The sequence below is a fragment of the Microcebus murinus genome, chromosome 13 (genome assembly GCF_040939455.1).
Source record: "Microcebus murinus isolate Inina chromosome 13, M.murinus_Inina_mat1.0, whole genome shotgun sequence".
NCBI lineage: Eukaryota > Metazoa > Chordata > Mammalia > Primates > Cheirogaleidae > Microcebus > Microcebus murinus.
This window is the reverse complement of record NC_134116.1, coordinates 80,915,857-80,935,867: the sequence shown is the minus strand read 5'-3', so window position 1 is coordinate 80,935,867 and position 20,011 is coordinate 80,915,857. Positions and strand designations below refer to the sequence as shown.

The 20,011-nt window shown below is 49.1% G+C and overlaps 1 protein-coding gene across 1 annotated transcript in view; it reads right to left on the bottom strand.

The window, feature by feature from the left end:
- CRYL1 (crystallin lambda 1) overlaps positions 1-20,011 on the bottom strand; it is a 91,087-nt gene that overhangs the window by 9,184 nt on the left and 61,892 nt on the right. Inside the window, exons 4-5 of the mRNA XM_012778651.3 lie at positions 11,926-12,087; positions 6,895-7,089 (exon numbers count right to left, since the gene is read on the bottom strand). Of these exons, the coding sequence (XP_012634105.1) occupies positions 6,895-7,089; positions 11,926-12,087 (357 nt within the window). The remainder of the gene's footprint in view (positions 1-6,894; positions 7,090-11,925; positions 12,088-20,011) is intronic.

Below are 20,011 nucleotides of genomic sequence, written 5' to 3'. Positions count from 1 at the left end.
AAATACCTTCCCAGACACACGCAGACTGTGCTTGCCTGAACGGGTGCACCGCCTGGAGAGCTGACCTCGCAGGGGTGTTTGCTTGTGGGGTGGGGAGAAGAGGCAGCAAGGCACGTCTGATGACTAACAATAGCAAGAGGTCAAAGGGGGCCGTGCTACTTGCTCTGGTCTTTGCACCAGACCCGGAAGGAGGGGCAGGCAGGTGGGTCTTGCGGGGTTGGGGTATGTGATATTCGATGCATGGTCCCCTGCGACCACTTCCTCTACTGATCACCAGCCTCACAGAGTTATCTTCCCTTCTCCCTGATCATCCCAGTCTTATGTATTTTTTGCATGCCTCTGTTTTCATTTTCCTTTTTTTCAAAAACAAATTCCCAGCTTTTGATATATTCTATTTTGTTTTGTCCTACTTTTCCCCAAACTTGATCCCGAATTTTCATGTTTTTCTTGTGCAAACACTGCTTTAACTTTACTACCACCACCACCACCACCAGGAACTCAGACTTGCCACCCAGGAATCCAGACGAGGTTTTACGTAAGTACTTCCCCACCCTCCTCAAGCAGAGCTGTCCATCGTCTTAACTGAGAAACAGCAGAAAGGTGAAGATTCAAGAGTAGGAAGACGTTCTGTCTTAGGTGAGCATCAGACGATGACATGCAATAGTGAGAAGCAGAGTGCTATGCCCTCTTCAATCCTACAAGGGCGACCTGAAAGAGGCGCCAGGCTTGTTGGTATCACCCAGGTCAGAGGCCAAGGAGACGAGACTACAGGCAGCGAGTCCACCTGAATCTTTAGTTAGAGCAAGCATGGACCAAAGTTCAACTTCAGTGAGTAATCCAGAGATGCTCCAGGATAGACCGGACAAGAACCACCACTGGTGTGGGAATGACTCGAGCAGGAGCCGGGGTGCTGGACCGTCCCTCTGGCTGAAACGCCCAGGCCGGGCGTCCTTGCAAATGGCACGTGGAGTGGAAGAGTTACAGGTCAAGTTTAAATTCAGAACCAGCATGAAGATGCACGAGCCTCTCCCGAGAACCCAACTGGTGCCGGGTCAGCGCCCTCCACTGACATCGACCGTACGCACACGCTTTTGTCCCTGCGCTCGTGCACCGCTTCTCCCACGTGCGACGTGAAACGGCTCCAGAGCAAGGGTGACAAAGATCTGACCCCACGGTCCCCACCCACACCGCCTCCCAGGGAGAAGGTGAGGCCAATATTGGCCCCTAATAAGGAGAGATGAAAGACTGCTGAGTGCTGCCCACTATTACTGGCAGGCTCGTGGTCGGGTTGTGAGCTGCCGGGTCTGCTGCCAACACTCACAGGTTTTCTTGGAAGTAGGACACAGACATTCCTGCAGAGTGACTCGGGCAGGTTTTGCTGACTCTAGGAGAGCTGTTTGAACACCACACTGAACTGATGCAACAGGACACTGAATCATGCCCGTAAAACACCCATCCTGTCGAGAGCCTTCTGGGAGGACGCAAGAAACGCCGGGTGGACACACCGGTCAGGCTGCTGGGAAACAAACCCACACGCAGCTAGCGGCCAGAGGCGGGTCTCACCTCTGGGAGGCGTCTTGGCTCCATCAAGTCTGTCAGGTCATAAAAATGCCACGGACAGGGCTAGCCCGGTCCTGGGAACAATCCCACAGAAAGGCCCCCAAAAGAGAGACTGTGCAGAGAGGAGAGGCTCGCTGAGGCGTCATCATGGCAGAAAACCCAAAACTATCATACCCTGAAACAACCCCCCGATAGACCAGATCAGGAAATTTTTAGATTAAAAATCAGATCAACTAAATGAAATATCATGAACCCATTAAAACTGAATACAAGTTTGAGCAATGTGTTTACAACAGAATAGACAAGAACACCAGAAAACTGAAGTAGTCTGACTTAGGGTAAACACAGGTGTTTTTTCCCCCCTTTGAATTTTCTTCAAAATAGTTTTAAAATAGAAACAACCCAAAAACCGGAAGGGAAAGAGAGGAAAGACTTTGCCCTCATAAAAGGGACGTTCCAGAGCTTGTTAGGCCCCAGTGACAGTCCCTGCTGCTTCTTGGCCTGCAGTGATGCGTGACAATGACTTCAGGAGGAGAAACAGTGTCATGGAGTCTGAAAGAAAGGAAAGGTCTTGACCTTAAGAACAAACAACAACAAAGAGAATCCCTCCTTTCGTGTGGAAGTGAGTTCACCGTTGCCCAGCAAGGGCCGGACACTCACCTGGCTGGTCCTCTGGGAATACAGTTTAGTGCAAAGAGTCGTGAACCAAAGCGTGCAAGTCCCTAAGCCAACAGAAAGAGCAGCACAAGCCCTGTCTCTGCGCCCCACCCCCATACTTCCCTGGGGGGCTTCATGCCCTGGCCCGGAGCAGCCCCCCTCCTGCAGGAGAGGGAAGGCAGGGAGGCTGTGGCTCCCACAGGGCAATGGGCCCACAGACAGTGTCATTCGTCACATGCACACTCCTTTGACTGTACTCTTGGGGACGCCTTCTGCCCTCCCATCCCTGTTTCAGGGCCCACGGCCACCACCCATTAACTTCTGAGCTGCAAACCGAGGGGCTGACATCCGTCACTTGTGTTCACGGCTGGGCACCTGCTTGGGGGGGGGGTTGGCAGTGAGGTGCTGCCGTAACAGCAGTTTTATTTGCGGGGTTTGTCAGAGTTGTTATACTAGCATAGCAGCTTGCAGCGGCTTTGGTTTTTCATAATGTGTATGTGGTTGATGTTATTTATGTTTGTTAATCGGGATATAGTTATCTCTAAAATAGTAAGTCAGCAGTTCTTTCTTTTCAACAGGGTTTTGTTGCTCACCAATGTGACTACTCAGAAAATGACCACCCACTAAATAAATATCATCATGAAAACAGTCCATTTCTCACTGAGAATCACTGCTAGAAAGTTCTAACTAGCTGATGATTCCCAGTCAGCACATAAAGTTTTCTTCGCTGAAGACTCTCCTGTGGTCACTACATAGCTGAGATTCCCAGTCCTAATTTTAAGATACTGAATACTTCGGTATCCCAAAAGAGATGTGGAAATTGATTAAGGAAAAAGAGATTTCATTCACTTCTAGTTAAACGCATAAACCTATCCAAACAAATGCAGGAAGCTCGCTGGGAGGAGCCGTGGACGGCCCCTGGAGGGTGGGGCCGTGCGGTTCTCCTGGAGAAGGGCCGGCGGGATGCTGTGTCGGGCTGCAGGCTGCGGCCGCGCGGGACGTGTCCGGAGGGAAGCCGTCAGAGGGTGCAGAGTTACAGCTCAGACACTGCTGACGTGTGTCTGTGCAATTGGCGGGAAGAGTTACATCAAGCCACGGGCCCGGACACAAGGCAGTTAGAGGAGCCGAGAAAGACCCAACCACCCGCCCCTACCCTGCACCCCCAGCTGGAGTTTCCTACATTTTATGTATTTTAAAATTTAATCTTAAAAGTTTAGGATTTCTTTTTTTTTTTTTTTTAAGAAACAGTGATCTTGAGATACACTTCATTAACTGAAATGATTCCTAACAGCTGCATTCGTGTCTGAAATACGGCTCAGTGACAGAGCTCTGGAATCCCAGGGCCCCGTCCAGATGCCACCAGCCACACCCTCCCTGATGATCAAGAGACCAAGCACTGAATTTGTGCCGCGTAGGGCCCTAAGCACAGAAATCCTGCACAGGGATGACATTGCCCAGAAGGACGGATAAAACCTAAAGTCATCGATTTCCAAGGCCGCCATCGCGGCCATCTCGAGACCCTGCAGACGGCTTCCTGATTCACTCCTGGCACCTCCACCTGTCCCATCCTGAAGGAAAGAATTTACAGGCAACAGACTCAGCTACTGTCTGGCCAGGAGTTTATCGTCACAACACAGCATCCCTTTCATTGTACTAGTGCCTTAAGGACACTGACTTGAAATGACATTCCCAGCCAACTGGCACTGTCAGCCACCGAGTACAAACGTGCACAAATCCAAAATCAGAAATCCAAAACGTTTCTGGTCCTAAGCATTTTGAATAAGGGATGATCAATCTGCACTACCTTGATAGCAAAATCAAAGAAAGAGAGTACAAAGAAAACTGCAGAAGAATATCTCTTATGAATTTAGATATAAAACTACAAACTAAAACAAACAAAAAGGCAGGTAGGCTGGGTACAGTGGCTCACACCTGTAACCCTAGCAATTTGTGAGGCTGAGGTGGGAGGATAGCTTGAGGCCAGGAATTCAAGACCATCCTGAGCAGCATAGGGAGACCCTCCCCCCCCTCCCGCCGTCTCTACAAAAAATAGAAAAACGAGCCGGGCATGGTGGCACATGCCACATGCCACCACATGCCATGTAGTCCCAGCTACTTAGGAGGCTGAGGCAGGAGGGTGGCTTGAGCTCAAGAGTTGGAGGTCGCAGTGAGCTATGATGACACCACGGCACTCTAGCTCTAGCAATAAAGTGAGACCCTGTCTCAACTAAAAGAATAAAACAAAACACCAAAACATAAGCAGGTCAAATCCAGCATTGTCTAAAAAGAATGACACTCCACAACCCAGCAGGATTTATTCCAGGCACGCAAGGCTGGTTGAACACGCGGCAGTCAGTCAGTGTGAGCCACACTGTCAATGGTTAGCGAGCGGCTGTGCAGCTTCCTCTGTCCCTTCAACACTGGCACCACGTGGTCAAGACACCACCGTGCCAGGTGGGAACACAAGCCAGGCCCACTGTCCCGTCCTGCTCCAGCTCATGCCCCGGCTTGGGGGTCAGCCCCTAATTCACGCCCAATTCGATTTGCACAGAGCTGTTCCCCCACAGACAGCAGGGAATGGCGTCCCTTCCCGCACCTGCTGACCCAGCACCAGGGACGCCTGGACACAGGTGTGGGGGCTTCTAAGAGGCCCCTCAGCAGCCGGAGCCAAGTCACCTGGTGCTCTTCCTCCCCTGAGAGCACCGCAGCCCTAGCCAATTACTAAGCCTCGCGTGGGTCAGACAGCAGAGGCTGTCACCAAACTCTAGTTGGCTTTGCGAGTCCCTGAGGGGCCACTGCCCCTGCTGGACACTCACTCTGCTCACTACGGTCAGGTGCTCCGGACACAGGCCCACCCCAGCCTCTCTTGGAAGGAGGGCCCCTGTGAGGCCTTTGGATCTTTTGAGCCGAAAACATGCAAAAGACTCCCCCAATTCCACTCCTTGTTAAAGCAGCTCTTAAAGTTTGGAGATAAACTTGGAACTCCCCAAATCTAAGTTGAAGTTCAGCTGTTGAAATACTCCAAGATATAAATTCAAGTTCGACTGGCTTTGAAGTCGTGAGTCAAAGCGGTGTCATTCAACCCCTCGGGGACTGTGGCTCAAGGCACACATGCAAATTTGCAAAAGGTGGAGGTGGGGCTCTGGGGAGGTTTGCTAACTTGCAGGATCTGAAGCAGAAACAGGCCACAGCAGCAGAGGTTTCCTTTTAAGAAATTCATACAATAAAGGCAAGAATCCTCAAACCAACCCACTTCATGGGAACCGCGCCAGGTACACCACTGCCTGCTCAGGCAGGTACATCAGTCGCGGGCAAGATTTCTCAAGGGCAACCTTGAGAGGAAGCAAGCTTTACCACCGAGCCTAGAGCCTTCCAGAAAATAGTGCTTCCACATGCCCACCCCACTGGGGGAGGAGGACTTGGGGTTTCTAGACATGCCTGGGTCCTCACCATGTCTGTATGTCATCTTTACTTTTTTTAAAAAAATCATCTTCTAGACTTTCACCAAAGGCAACCCTTTGGGTCTATTCACACTTTCTTAACCTTCCCATATCCGTTGGCCTCTTTAGCCCTTGGTTCCTTACAGGGACTCTAGCACGCGAGTCCCCACAGCAGCCAGCACAGACACCCGCAGGGTCCGCTTTCTCAGGAGGCCTAACGCTGACCCGACTGATGTTCAGAAACACCCACAACCGCTGAGAAACTCAGCCTGCCAGCTGAGTGCGGATCCCAGCCCCGCTGCTGGGCGATGCAGGGGCACCAAGCGAATCTAGCCAGCGAGACGCAGAGCCGGTTACCGTGCGGCACGGAGCACCCACGGGGACCTGGCGGGACACCAGCGCGGGCTCCGGAGGCCCACGTCCGTCTCGCACATCCGCCCGGCCCGGAAGAACTGCTGGGAAACCAGCACACGACGCCCAAGGAACCGAGGCCCGCCGGCTCCCTGGTTCCCGCCTCAGGCGTGGCTGGGCGCGTCCAAGCGAGTCAGCACTCGGATCTGCGTGGACCCGTGCCAGGAGCAGACGACCCGAGCCTGAGCACCATCCTCCTCACCTCCCATCACTTGCAAGCCCCTCACGCTCCCTACTGTGCTTCCGTGGCACAGGTGTGGGCAGAAGCTGGGAAAGCACCAGAACGGAAACCAAACAGCCGACTCCCAGACCCCGGGGCTGCTCTGACCTCTGCCCTGCCAGGCGCCCGTCCCTCGCGCAAACGCACACGGGAACGCTGGTGTTCCTTGTTTCTTCTTGAACTAATTAGAATCCTTCAGGGGACACAAGTTTATTTTACAAAAAATATATTTTTTTCCACTGGAAAAATTACAACCCTCGGAGGTAAAACCCGACTCTGTGGGTAAAGGCAGCACGCGGCACACAAGGAGTCACCTGGTCATGCCGTGAAAGGGCAGGAGAGAGACAAGTGTATCACTGTGTCCTAACATCCAGCGACCGGCTGGCTGTAAGGGGAAGCTCCCCAACTGACCATGAGTTGCTATGCTGTATTTTCAAAGCTTGGTCTCCAAAATAGAGCAAGAAAAGACCAGGCACCCTCTGACTTTCTCAGCTTGCAGGGTGCCTGGGAAGCAACTTTCTCTGTCCTGCTCAGTCAAGGAGGGAGGCAGGGAGAGAGGGAGGGAGGCCGGGAGAGAGGGAGGGAGGGAGGCAGGGGTGCACGCACCTCCACCAGCCGCCAGGCCTCGCTGATGACCGCGTACTGCAGGCGGTTCAGGGCGAAGCCGTCCACCTCCTTCAGCAGGCGCACGGGGCACTGTCCGATCTTCTGCAGCAGGGCGTGGGTTCTGTCCACCGTGGCAGGGGCCGTCTCCGGGTGTGGGACCAGCTCGACCAGAGGGACGAAGTACGGTGGGTTCACCTTAGGGGAGGGAGAGAGGGAGGGGCGTCAAGGAGAGGGCGCTGGAGTTCGGGGTGTTGCTCTGGCCGACTCTGCCCACCAGCTCAAACGGCCACATGGGGCAAACACATCTTTGGAAAGGCCCCTTTAGTTTCAGCATCCAACAACAAGAAACTTAAGGAATTTATGCACAAAGAATAAGAAACAAGAGAATTTGAACAATGAATCACGTGGTTTTCTTTTTTTTAAAGAGAGCAAACATAACTAACATATAAGGCTAAGCTCTGGAGGTCAGCTCACCATCCTGTGTGTTTGCTGCTAATCTCCACCCCCGGCCTCTCCAGCGGGGGGTTCTCGGCTGCCTCCCCCTCACCACCCTCCGGAAGCACATCTACCCACTGCAGTCACCGTCAAACACTACTAGCAGCATCTTCCCCAAACTCGGTGTTCCCTGAATCCCTCTCCCTGCTGCACCGCCAACGTCTGCCTCCCCGTCTGGCGCTGCCGGCTCGCTCCGGATGGAAATGGCCGCTCGGCAGCTCCACGCCGTCATGCGCAGGAGGCGGGCGGCACAGTCCCAGGGAGCAGGCCCCGAGCGAGGCTGCCCAGCCCAAGATGCGACCTTCCTGCCCCTGCTTCCCTGGTTTGCCCTGCTGAGCTGTTCTTGGAGATTCCCGCAGAGTCGCCCGAGGAAAACAGTGCTAGGTACAGCCTGACTGGCCTCACCGAGCCAAACATACTGCAGCAAACCGGCCCCCAAATGATGCTGGGAAATGGCTTTTCCCCCACACCTGGGTCATCAGTAGGGTGTCACGTGTGTTACGAGAAACGTCTATTAGCGAGAAGCGCCCACGTGAAGGTGTCTCCGCAGGAGAGGGGAGAGAGACCCGGCTGCTGCCCGGGGGCGGCATCGGTCCCCACGGGGCTCCTCCACCCCCGCCGTGCCGGACACTCCCTCAGCCCCTTGGAGCAAGCGAGAACGGCACCTGTCTCCACGTAAAAATCAGGGTCGTGAGAACTGGGAGCGTGTCTGTCTCAGGTGGATTCGACCTCACGACAAAACAGGGCTGCCGGGCCCGGGTCTTCAGCGCCCTAGTGCCACGGTGGCAACCGCAGACTGAGACGAGTAGGCAGAAAGCACTTCCACGTGCGGCTCGCCAGCTGCCCCGTCCCGGCCTGCTCCACAGCTGCCCTCCGGCCCACACTTTGCCCGCGAGACTGCACTTCCGGCCTGCCACGGTGGCCCCGTCCACGCCCACTCCCCAGGCGTCACCCCCACCAAGCGTGCCTCACAGATCTCAGGCCCACGCGTGTGACCACACACCCGACACGCCGCCACACAGACCCGCCTGGCACTCGCCACCCTTGTGGCTGCTGCACCCAGGCGGGTGTCCTTCTTCCTGGCTCTCGTCTCACATCCCCACACCCAAGTCAGCACCAAGAGGGGCGTCCTTGGGCCCTGCCTCCCTGATGTCCCATCAGCGACAAAGCCCAGTTAATTCTCTCCCTGTCAATTCATCTCTCATGAGACCCATTCCTGATGCCTCCCTCCTCCCTTAGCTCAGAACCCACTTTCCAACTTCATTCCACCCCCTTTGCAGGCATCCCGGGTCCTGCCTTCCCCAGCGCATCCCGGCACTGCTGCCAGAGCCACCCTTGGTGAGACGGATCCTGCCGGGATCCATGGCGACAGGAAACAGAATAGAGGTTGCATGGGGCTGTGGGGAGGGGTAGTGGGAGTTCGTGTTTAACGGGTACAGAGATTCTGTCAGATGACAAGAATTCTGGAGATGGACAGTGGTGACAGTCGCACAATGTGGACATGCTTAATGCCACCGAACTGCACACTTAAAAATGGTTAAGATGGCAAATTTTATGCAATGTGTGTTTTTCCACAGTTAAAACTTAGGAAAATAAAACACAGGGCCTTGATCATTGCCCCTCCAGCTCAAAACCCTGCAGTGACAGCCCCACACTGCCCACCATAAAAGGCACACAACTGAGGGACACGGGGCCACCTGCAGTCCACTCTCTGCACCTCCCAAAGGAACCTCTCTCCACACCCCGCATTCACCGCCAACAGGGGCGCGGGTGGATTCAGTGTCAGACAGGGCGAGTCAGAAAAGGCACAGGTGCGGAGCCCGGGGACGCGGCCTGGGCAGGAAGCAGGCCCGGGCTCGGACTCAGCCTGCGACAGCCGCTCCTGTCTTCGGGTCCCCACTGCAGATGGCCCCCACCATGACCAAGACTGAGACCCCCACCAGCTCTCAGGACTGTCACCTCCCCCCCAGAGATAAGGAAGAGAAAAAGTGCAGCAGCCTTTGCAAAGTGTGGCTACACTACGAGCAGAGAACTGCTGCTCTGAGGCGAGGACAGGAAGCGTGTCCAGGACAGAGGGAAGGGCTGTATTACAGCCTGTCCTAGCCTTCAGTGACGGGTGCCCACGGCCCTTCCCGGGCCCTGGTCTAGGAAGCCCACCCTGACAGCCCTCTGAACTCCCGGGGACGAGAGCATGTGCCCACCCAGCCACCCACGGGAACACCAGGCTGGCACCACTCCATGCAGGGCGGAGGCAGCAGCAATCCTTCGGGATTGCGGAATATGCGCTTTTGCCAGGGCACGAGCAGGCCTCCCTTTCCTTCATCCCATTTCCTGTCCAAAGATCACTGATGACTAAAGCTTCTCAAAGGTGATGTGTGGTTCTTTTTCCTTTTTTAGGGTCTGGCCTCTCTCCGTGGCACAACGGAGAGGCCAGCTGCTCCAACGCAGCAGAAAGAAAGGATGAAATCCCAAGATAGTTAACTCGGGTTATCTGATTTGCTTCAAAGTTGGTTTTGGTCAAAAATAATTTAAACAGATTAATTTTAAAAATAAGGTCTGGACTTTATACTGTTTGTCTAATTGAATAAGTGAAAGCAGGCAACACTGGGATGGAGGAGAATGGGGATGAGGGGGAGAAATGTCATTCAACAATTACCGACTGCCCCACTGGCCCGAGGACTGGGCTGGGTGTGACAGAGAAGAAAGTGACTCAGGTGCCATCTCACCCATCAGGTAGTTTAAAGTTGAAGAGATGTGGCAAAGGTCTTGTCAAAGAACTCAGGAAGTATATGCTGACTTAGTTTTGTTTTCAACTAAGAAGTAAAAACCCAGATTAGAATTGGGATGCTTCAGGCGTGAGGCTCACGCCTTCCACTGAGGCAATCAAGTAACCGCCTAGTGAGTGCTCAGGTTTCCGAGAGTCCTGTGTATGGGCGTGGATATGTCACAGGAGCAAAGACGTAGCAGGCTTCCTGGGACTTGGATGTTTGGGGGCTTTCACTTAGGGCCCCTCCTGGTGCTCGTCTCACTTGTATTTGAGTGGTGACTAAATGTGAGTGGTTCTCCTCTCTGTTCTATGGGCCTCAGCCTCCTTGTTTTATAACCAGCCCTCACTGTTTCCACTACATTCCAGTGCACGGCAAAACGCCCAGAACCACACAGCCACGTTCACAGCAGTCCAAGCTGCCCCTCTGCTCAGCGTATAAAATCCGGTAGGTCCACAGCTCACTCTTCACCTCCCTGAGCAAATCTGACCCCTCCCCACTCTCAACTGCTCTTGCTAAGAGAAACTTCCCCGGCTGAGAGCAGGCCACTCGTGCTTGGAACACTGCCTGCGTCCTGCTCCTCTCTGAGCCACGTCCACACCAGGACAGGCCGTCACGTCACCTCCCCAGGCAGCGCTGGCACATGACGTGGCTGCTCTGCGCCTGCGCCGTCCCGATCCTTCGGAGTAACTCTCCTGCGTCTGTGTAAGCCGAGCATCCCCCAGCCTTCCCGCCTCCCCACGGCTCCCAGGCACATGTGCTCCCTCCCGCTCAATCGAGCTTCTTCTTGCCCTGGGGTCTGTGTGTGTGGTGCTCGCCCCCAGCCTCAAACCCTCTCTTCCCCTCATCAGCCCAGCCACACGCTAGCCAGGCTGGCCCCAGCTTGGCTGTGTCACCTCTCCCCGGCCTGAACCTCTGATGACCCAGTGGTGCCAGGGTGTGGCCACCATCATACACCGTCACGTTTACCACGGCTGGAGCTAAGTCGGCTTTACCTGTCCCAACAGGCTGTCCTGGTTCTCCAAGATCATGCCGAGCTCACAGTTGGGACTCAAATGTCTTCCCGGAGTGATCCCTGAATCTCCTCCTTCATCCCCTTCCCTCCCATCAGTGCCTTAACCTCAGAGACCCGCTGGGCGCTGGCATGCAGAACTCGCTTGGAACTCACTGTCCAGTACACCTCGTCGTGTGCTCCCAGCAAACAAGCTTGCATGGATAACACGACAGATGGGTGGGAGGGACAGCCAGGGGAAAAGGGGCTTCAGTCAGACCTGCTGGATCAGAATCCCAGGAGAGGGCTGAGAATCTGCATTTTAATGCACCCAATGCTACTCTGAATTGTGTTCAGTAAACTTCACAGTACAAATGACACAGTGCAAGTGACATCTATAAAACCCTCCTCTGTGTATACATTTTTAATGCAGCACTTTTACCCTGTTAGTGGAATTCCTTGGTTAGTCATTAGCCTCCTCTGCTGCACGGTAAAGTCACCTAAGGGCAAAAGCCTCACAGCATTGCTAATTCCACTGTGCGTTAGGTACACAGGAAAAAAAAAAAAAAAAAAGAATTTTTGGATAAATTCTTTTTTAAAACGCTGCCATTCCACAACTCTGAAAATATACTAAGAATCATTGAACTGTACGACTTCAAGTGATGAATTGTGTGGTATGTGAATCTTATCTCAGTAGAGCAATTCAAAATTCTAGTGGGTCAGTCACACTTTATGGCCCCCGGACGAGACTCAGTGAACCCCCAGGTTTAAGACACTCACAGGGTGAGCCACCAGGCACTGCCGCACGTGCACCAAGCTGGCAAACAGCTTGGAGGGCAGGAGGCAAGAGCTGGAGCTGCTGAGGACAACCTTGTCATCCACGATGCTATCCAGCTGCGCGAAGATCTTCTTCTTCAGCTCTAGGTTTTCTGGAACACATTCCTGAAATAGAACATAGTTAAATTACTACTTGTGATCACTGTGTTCAGTCAGGTTCCAAGCAAAGCAGGTCTTGTTCGATTCATTACCAAAGTGAACTAATTTGAAAATGATGGGGGGTTCAGGACATGTTACCCCAAAATATGGCATCGTGGCATTTGAGAAAACAGCTGAAGCAAGAAGGTCTCTCTGACCTTTTCCTGCTCTTCTCCCCCGCCCAGCAGGTCACATGACCCTCACTCCAGTGGTGCCCTCCCTATTCCCAGAGGAAAAGAGAAAAGTCCTTATCTCTGCAGACTCGGGCTTTGCCAAGTTCCCCCCAGTCTATCGCCATTAGATCAGACCCCTTTGTCCAACACATCTCTAAACAACTGCCCACTCTTCGTACCTAAGCATAAAAATACGTAAGTTCCCTGTGCCTTTGGGTCTCCATGTCTGAGGCTCCTGTCACATAAAGCTTGTTAAATAGATCTGTGTGCTCTTCTCCTGTTAATCTGCTTTTTGTTATAGGGGGTTCAGCTATGAACCTTTTAACAGATGAATGGATTTTTACTTTTTTCTCCCCTAAAAAAAACACCAGCACAATTGAACAAGAAAGGGCTGCTGAAACACGAAAAATCTTGCTATCTCTGGAAAGTAAGTGATGAATACCTGGAAGCTTGCAGCGCTTCCTAGTTTTGAATAGGTCTGAAGATTCTCATAGTAAAGCCTGCCAACCATATGGGGGTGGCTTCTACAAACAGAACACCCAGCAGCACCCCGGGCAAACTGCTGGAACATCAGCAGTCGTCATCAGCACTTACTCCCATATCTGTCCCGACCATCAGATCAACTGGTCTTCAGGCGAAAATCTCATCCTCATGCAATGAATAAACGTGTTCGTGGGTAATTCCCTCCCACCTTTGGAGTCTCTGAAGTCTATTATTTTCTCCTTGTTCTGTAGGTTATTTATTCTGTTGATTGTTTCTTTTGCTATGCAGAAGCTTTTTAGTTTAATTAAGTCCTATTTGTTTATTTTTGTTTTGTTGCCAAAGGCTCCTTGAGAATCTATGTCTAATTAGAAGTACTTTTGAAAAAGACCTTTGTTTCTAAAAATCTAAAATTACTTTAATAGGGGTATAAGGGAGGGGACAGAGAAGCAAATTTGGATTAAACACTGCAGATAACCACCACTCTGAAACTCTAATTACAAAGCTGGGGAGGGAGGGAGATGCCACCTTCACACCCCAGCGCTGGCCCTTGGGTGAGGTGCGTTCCTGGGAAGGTGAGGACGCAGTAGACGCTGCCCTGCCGGGGCTGGCAGGGGAACAGGAGGCGGTGGCTGGAGCTGCCCGGACACTGGGCACACTAGAGCTGTCCTTCCCTCCCTGCCACCTGCACCTCCGGGGATCGCACCAGGGGTCGCTCCTGCCCAAGGTGGGTCCCTGCTCACCTGGGGGCCACAGGTGCTGTAGGGGAGACGGTGTGGACTCCCAACACTCCCTGGCGACCTGAGGATGATGATTCTCAGTGTGGTCTAGTAACACTCAATCAGAATCAGTTGCGAGCTTGTTAAAAATGCAAATTCGCAGGCCCTTATCGCAGACCTACTGCATCAGAGTCTGGGAGGGGGGGAGGTGTCCAGGCATCTGCAATTTCAATAAGCATTCTGATGATTCCTTTTCTGGCTAAAGTTTGAGAACCACTATTCTGAGGCGTGTACCCAGTGTGTGGGTGGCGGTACTCAGTGTGCTGTGCTAGCAAACGTGCCCGCGATCTCCTCTGCACCCTCATGTCAGCTTCCCCCTCCCCTCCCAGCTACTCAGGGACAAAACAAATGTGCCCTGATGGGAAAAATGAGAAGTTAGCACTGTGGTCATTCCATGGTCTCTAACCACCTGGCCAATTTCCTGGAAATGCTAAATTTACATGCAAGGTAGTGAAGATAGCATAACACCAGCAGATAACCAGAAGCACGCAAAGGGAAATTCAATGTTGAAGTACTACTAGCAATTATATCAGAATCACCCCTCAAAAATAAAAGATTTTCAAGTTTGATTTAATAATATCTAATAGGTAAGAATATCTAATACAGAGGTCCTCAAACTTTTTAAACAGGGGGCCAGTTCACTGTCCCTCAGACAGTTGGAGGACTGGACTATAGTTAAAAAAAAAAACAACTATGAACAAATTTCTAAGCACACTGCACATCTTATTTTGAAGTAAAGAAACAAACGGGAAAAAAGACCTGCATGTGGTCTGTGGGCCGTAGTTTGAGGATGCCTGATCTAATATATTGAAATCAGCCATGTAAATAGTAAGACACATGAATTTTGCTTCTACATCATCTCCAAGTTTTATTCTGAGGGTAGGGAGTCCATTTTTTATTTTTTATACTTTATAAAAATATAACCAAACCATGTGAAATTTTATTAAAAACAAAAGGTCACATAAACACCACATCTCAAAGACAAGAAAAAAAAAATGGAGTCATTTAAGAACTGTAAAGCCCATTGTGTTAAATTCCCTTATCACAAGGGGAAGAGAGCTACAGTAGCCGGCCAGTTGTATCGAGTCATTCGTGGATCAGTTAAGTCTGCGAGCTGGGTTCAGTTTAAATGGGGCCTTGTAGCAAAGCCAGAGACTAAGAATGATGCGGATCCTGTTCAAGCTAATAAAAGAGTCGTCATGAATAGCTTTATTGTGAGCCTGTCATGCAGATTCTCCCCTGAAATTCTATGCCTTCCTTCAGATCCTTTGATTATCAAAGAGGCAAGAAACCTTGAACCAGAGGAAACTCAAACCTGCTACAATTATGTAAGGGTTTTTAATGGCTCATTTGCTTGAAGTTTTATTGCTGTTTTTAAAAGTAACCCAATTGTCTTGGATGAGCTCCGTGGGGGTTACAAGGGCCTCTGTCCCTGTCACACCTGAGTTTATTTCCTTGCTATTCACTGGGATAGCCCTGGTCTGAGAAAGGGAGTCTGACACACTTCATCAGAACCCTCCTCACTTGCAGTTGACTACAAAGCTCAGGGAAGCTGCAGTCATTCTCTCTGCCCTAAAGGGGCTGGGAGGAAAGGCAGGGAAGAATGTCAAACAATGAGACAACTGAGCCTTAGCTGCACTTGCTCTCCAAACTACAGGTGGGGCCCACCCCACACGCTCTCATCTCAGCTCTTTCAGGGGCCCCTGCTGGAGACAGCCACCAAATGTGAAGTGTTAGCAAAAATGCTATCACTGCTGAGTGTAATCAGTTTGAACTTAATTAAACTTTGACAGCATCTTTCAAAGGACTGACTTTTGTTTACTTGTTGGGTTTTGTTTGTTTTGAGGTGAGAGGGAGATGTAGCACAAAATAAATATTCTCATGTGCAGCCACCTCCAGGGAATGCCCAGATTTTGACAGACAATACAATAACTCTTACTGGCTGAGGAATATCAGTCAGGAGCTGAGAGCCGAGGCTAAGGTTAAACATTGTCTCTTTTCCCTTCCCTTCTGGAAAGGAAGAAAAAGTATTGCAGGTATAACATAATTCTAACTTATTTTTTAAGTAGGTTATTAATAAACTTTAGTGCTTTATTAGTAGCAAAAGTTGGCTGGGTAGTTAATTCAACTCATTAGGACTGTGTTTTGGAAAAGTGGCACAGCCACAGCAAGTCAGCTCACTAGACAATTCCCAGGGAATGGGGATGCCAGGTGAGTCCTCACTTCTGAAGCTTGTCCTCTCGCTATGCAACATACATTTGCCAACACGTATTTCCATGGTGAAAATAAAACATTGTTCAGGTTTATTACAAAATCAATCCAAGCATTTTAAACAGGCACCCTGTTGCTAGAAAATCTGTGTTTGCTAGTGCAAATAGCTGGAAACAATCTTCAATGTGGTTTCCAGAAAGAAAAAACAAATTAGAAGACTTCAGTACTTAAGGCATTTCAAGAAAAAGATGAGTTAGAATCCCACTGCAACTATGGCAGAAGGAAATTCACGCGCAGGTTGGAGATGGAGGTGATTGATCTCTATTATAAAGTCTGCTAGCACTAGGGACATCTCCTGCTTCAATCTGTCTAATACCCCCAGTTCCTCTAATACCCCGCTGCTTCTCTCAAGAGCACGATCTTTAATCTATCAGATTCACAGACTGCTACGGCTATCCCTCTTAAGCATTGGACATCATAATTATCCAAAAAACAAATCTTCTTGGGCTAGAAGAATTATAGTATGAACGTGTTAAGAAAAAAGGGAAAGAGTATATCAGCTTTCAACACCACAGGCAATAAACTGCACTCTGCCCTCACCAGGGGCTCATCTTTTCCCTTAAAAATCAAGTTTCGTTTTTTTTTTTAAAGCCTATTACAAATCCTATACATATTCTACAATAACTTAGAACAAATTATAGCAAATCCAGAGAGACCTTTCCCAAGTCTTTACTTTCCAAACAAAGCAAAACTCAGCGCAGACTGTATTTAGGAATGTGACTTCCTGGGGCTTAGGTGTTCCGGGTGCAGGATTACTGGTGTTTACTTTGCGGAGCGGTCCCCTCGCAGGGTGACCGCAGAGAGCCCAGCGGCAGCTCACGTGGCACGGGCAACAGTGGCTATGCTGATCATGTGTCTGTTCCCATCCTCATTCCAGTGAGTCTTCCTGTGCCTTTTATGAAATCATTTAGAATTGGGCTAAAATGCTTGACATGAAAAATACAATAAAAATATTTCATTTAGGCTTGCAATTATCATATAGCTTTACTGCATTTCTAATATTTCTCATGAGGAAGAAGTGAGAGTTTTAAATATGAGTTTGTTTTTTTTTTTTTAAAGTGCTGGGAAGAACATGAAACATAAAATTGGAGAAAGAATCTTTAAGGCATGAAGAGTAAATTTTTAAGAAGAAAAATGGAAAATTAATAAGTTGCCATGAAGGACATCAGTAACTCAGAGTAGCCAGCAACCCTGAGACCATTTATTATAAGTGAGGAATATCTTTAGATTCCAATTAACAATCAAGATTGAGAGGACTACACAACTCTTTTGTATAACCTTTTTTTTCTGGCTCTAGATTGGACACATAATGCATTTCCAACAGTGACCTGTTTATGATGTGGCAATTGTCAAAGCAGCAGAGAGCGAGGAGAGAGCCTACTTATGAGGTTTAGGGGTGGGAAACATGGAATTTAAAATTTATTCTTCTTGTTGAGATAAGTTTAACTAAGTGTTTTTAGCCAAAACACCTTATTATTGCTTTGAATAATTTGTATTTGAGTTATCTTGTGAGGATGACAACCACTGTTTTCTATAAATGTTCCATTTTTGAAAACTCAGGTTTTATAGTACCATAAAACTAGTTTCACTTGCAACCATATCATCTCACTATAAAATAATTATATAGTATTTACAACAGGAATAGTATGTTCAATAGCTATCTATACCTTGAATCCATCTGTCCATATGAGAAACCTGGGAGGGAAGCTATTTTTACATATAGTTGCAAAATTGCAACATAGCTTTGAAAAGTCTGTTGGGTACTCTTTTTTTCTAATTAATTTTTAGTTGACAAATAAAAAAACTATATTTATGGTATATAATATTTTGATATATGTACTGTGGAATTGCTAAGTCAAGCTAATTAGCATATCCATTACCTCACATAATTTTTTGTGATAAGAACATTTACAAATCTACTTTTAGCAATTTTCAGGTATATAATACATTGTATTAACTCTAGCTACCACGTACAATAGATCTCTCCTGAACTTATTGCTCCTAACCCAGATTTTGTATTTCAGCGTTCAGTAACTCTCCCACCACCCTCCCCAGCCCTCTGGTACCCACCACTCTATTCTCTGCTTCTATCAGGTCCGCTTTTTAAAATTCCACATATAGGTGAGATCATGAAGTATTTGTCTTTCTGTGCCTGGTTTATTTCACTTAACACAATGTCCTGTGGGTTCATTTATGTTGTCACAAATGACAGGGTTTCCTTTTTAAAGGCTGGAGAGTATTCCACTGTGTATGCACCACATTCTCTCTATCCATCCATCGTCCACTGACGGACACTTGGGTTGATTCCCCATCTTGGCTGTTGTGCATAGTGCTACAATGAACACGGGAGTCCAGACATCTCTTCAACATGCCAATTTCATTTCCTTTGGATATATATCCAGAAGAATTGCTGGATCACATGGCAGTTCTATTTTTAATTTTTTCGAGGAACCTCTGTGCTGCTCTCTGAGATAGCTGTACTAACTTACTAATGTAAACTGGTAGACAAGGGTTCCCTTTCTCCACATCCTCCCCAACCCTTGTTCTCTGTGTGAGATACTCTGAAAGAGTTTTTCTCATCTTAAGGTTCTACACTCTCCCTAGTTGCTGAGACAAGAAGTTTGCAGTAAAGAAAAATATTTTTACTAGGAATAGAGATTTTTAAGATTGGCTGAGCTTACAAAACTTTAGGTAGGAATCTGGCTATTTTTATTATTTTAAAAATACTAACACAGTTATCTTTTTAAACACTTTTTTTAAGCTTTAGCAAGTAGATGTTATGTTAGTCTCTCTTTTCCTGGTTCCTTTCTTATCCATTTAATCTCTCCTTCCTTATATCACGGAAGAGAACCAAAATCACACTTTTTTTAAAGAAAGATTTAGAGTTCTATCTACAATAAACATGTTTCATTTTATTTTAAATTTTTCTTTCTAAAAATGGAATCAAGTTGCTTTTTCTTGAACAATCCTTATTTGATCTCTTCTATGGGTCAAGAGTTGCTAGTACAAACACTTGCCATAATCCAGCCCTCAATTTCTAACATAACGGCGGCCTGCGGCAGTGAGCGCATACTCATGGATCATACATGAATTACCGGGACTACTAGGATTGCCCCTTCCTGCTCCATGAAGCATTCAGAAAGCCACCAAGCAGTGTGTTCCATGCCACATACTGTATAAAGAGGCACATACTGTTTCCCCCTCAAGTCCTTAAATGTGAGTCTGACCCACCCCCAAAACCGCGAAGTTTCTCGGGAAGGCTGAGAATCGAGAGGAGGTGTGGCAGGATCACCGCTTCAGCCATTCGCACCCCAAAGCAGCACAAGACCGGGGCACTTGGGATCCTAGGGTACGGCTCTGTTCAGTGGCAGCCCTGGTATTTTGGCCTCCCATCATTAAAGACAATTGGTTAATTTAGAAAGAGCTAATATAGATGTACATATATTCATTGGTTTGTCTGTATTTGTTTCATAAAACTGACCTTTGGCTTCTGATAGAATTCAACTAAAAATATCCTTTGCCAGATTTTCCCCACAGGTGCCCCAGCAGCAATTAAAAAAAGAAAACACACATGACCCTGAAAACAAAGGTGGGTAGGCAACTTCATGCCAAACTTTTCAAAAATTAGAAACAAGAGAATGTGTGCTAATAAAAACTTCTCCCATAAAACTGAGGAAGGGCTCTTTCCCATCTTGCAAGGTGGTAGGTGAAAAAGTCGAGAAGCCGGCTACGAAGGAGAAGAAACCTGGAGCCCAGGTGGCCGGTGCTAGTGGCAAGGTTGAAAAGGGCGGCGTTGGGGCTAAAAGCCCTTGAGGGGAAGCCCCACTGCAGTCAAAACCTTGTGGGAGGAATTGCAGATATTCCCGTCTGCGATGTATCCCAGGAAGGCCGTGCACACGAGGAAGGACTCAACCACTGAATCCAGGATTGAAAAGGAGAAGGTTCTTGCCACTGTTACAAAACCACTTGGTAGTGCCCAGGTGATTAAACTTTGCAAAATGCCTGGCTATCATCCTGCTGAAGACTTGTCTCGAAAGCGGTTGAGCTATGGCAAAATCCCTGCGTCAGCACGAGAGAACTGCGGGCCAGCACCATGCCTGGACCCTGCTGATCCTCCTTACTGGGCACCACAGAGGCAAGAGGGTGGTAATTCCTGAAGCAGCTGAGCAGTGGCTTGTCACTTGTGAT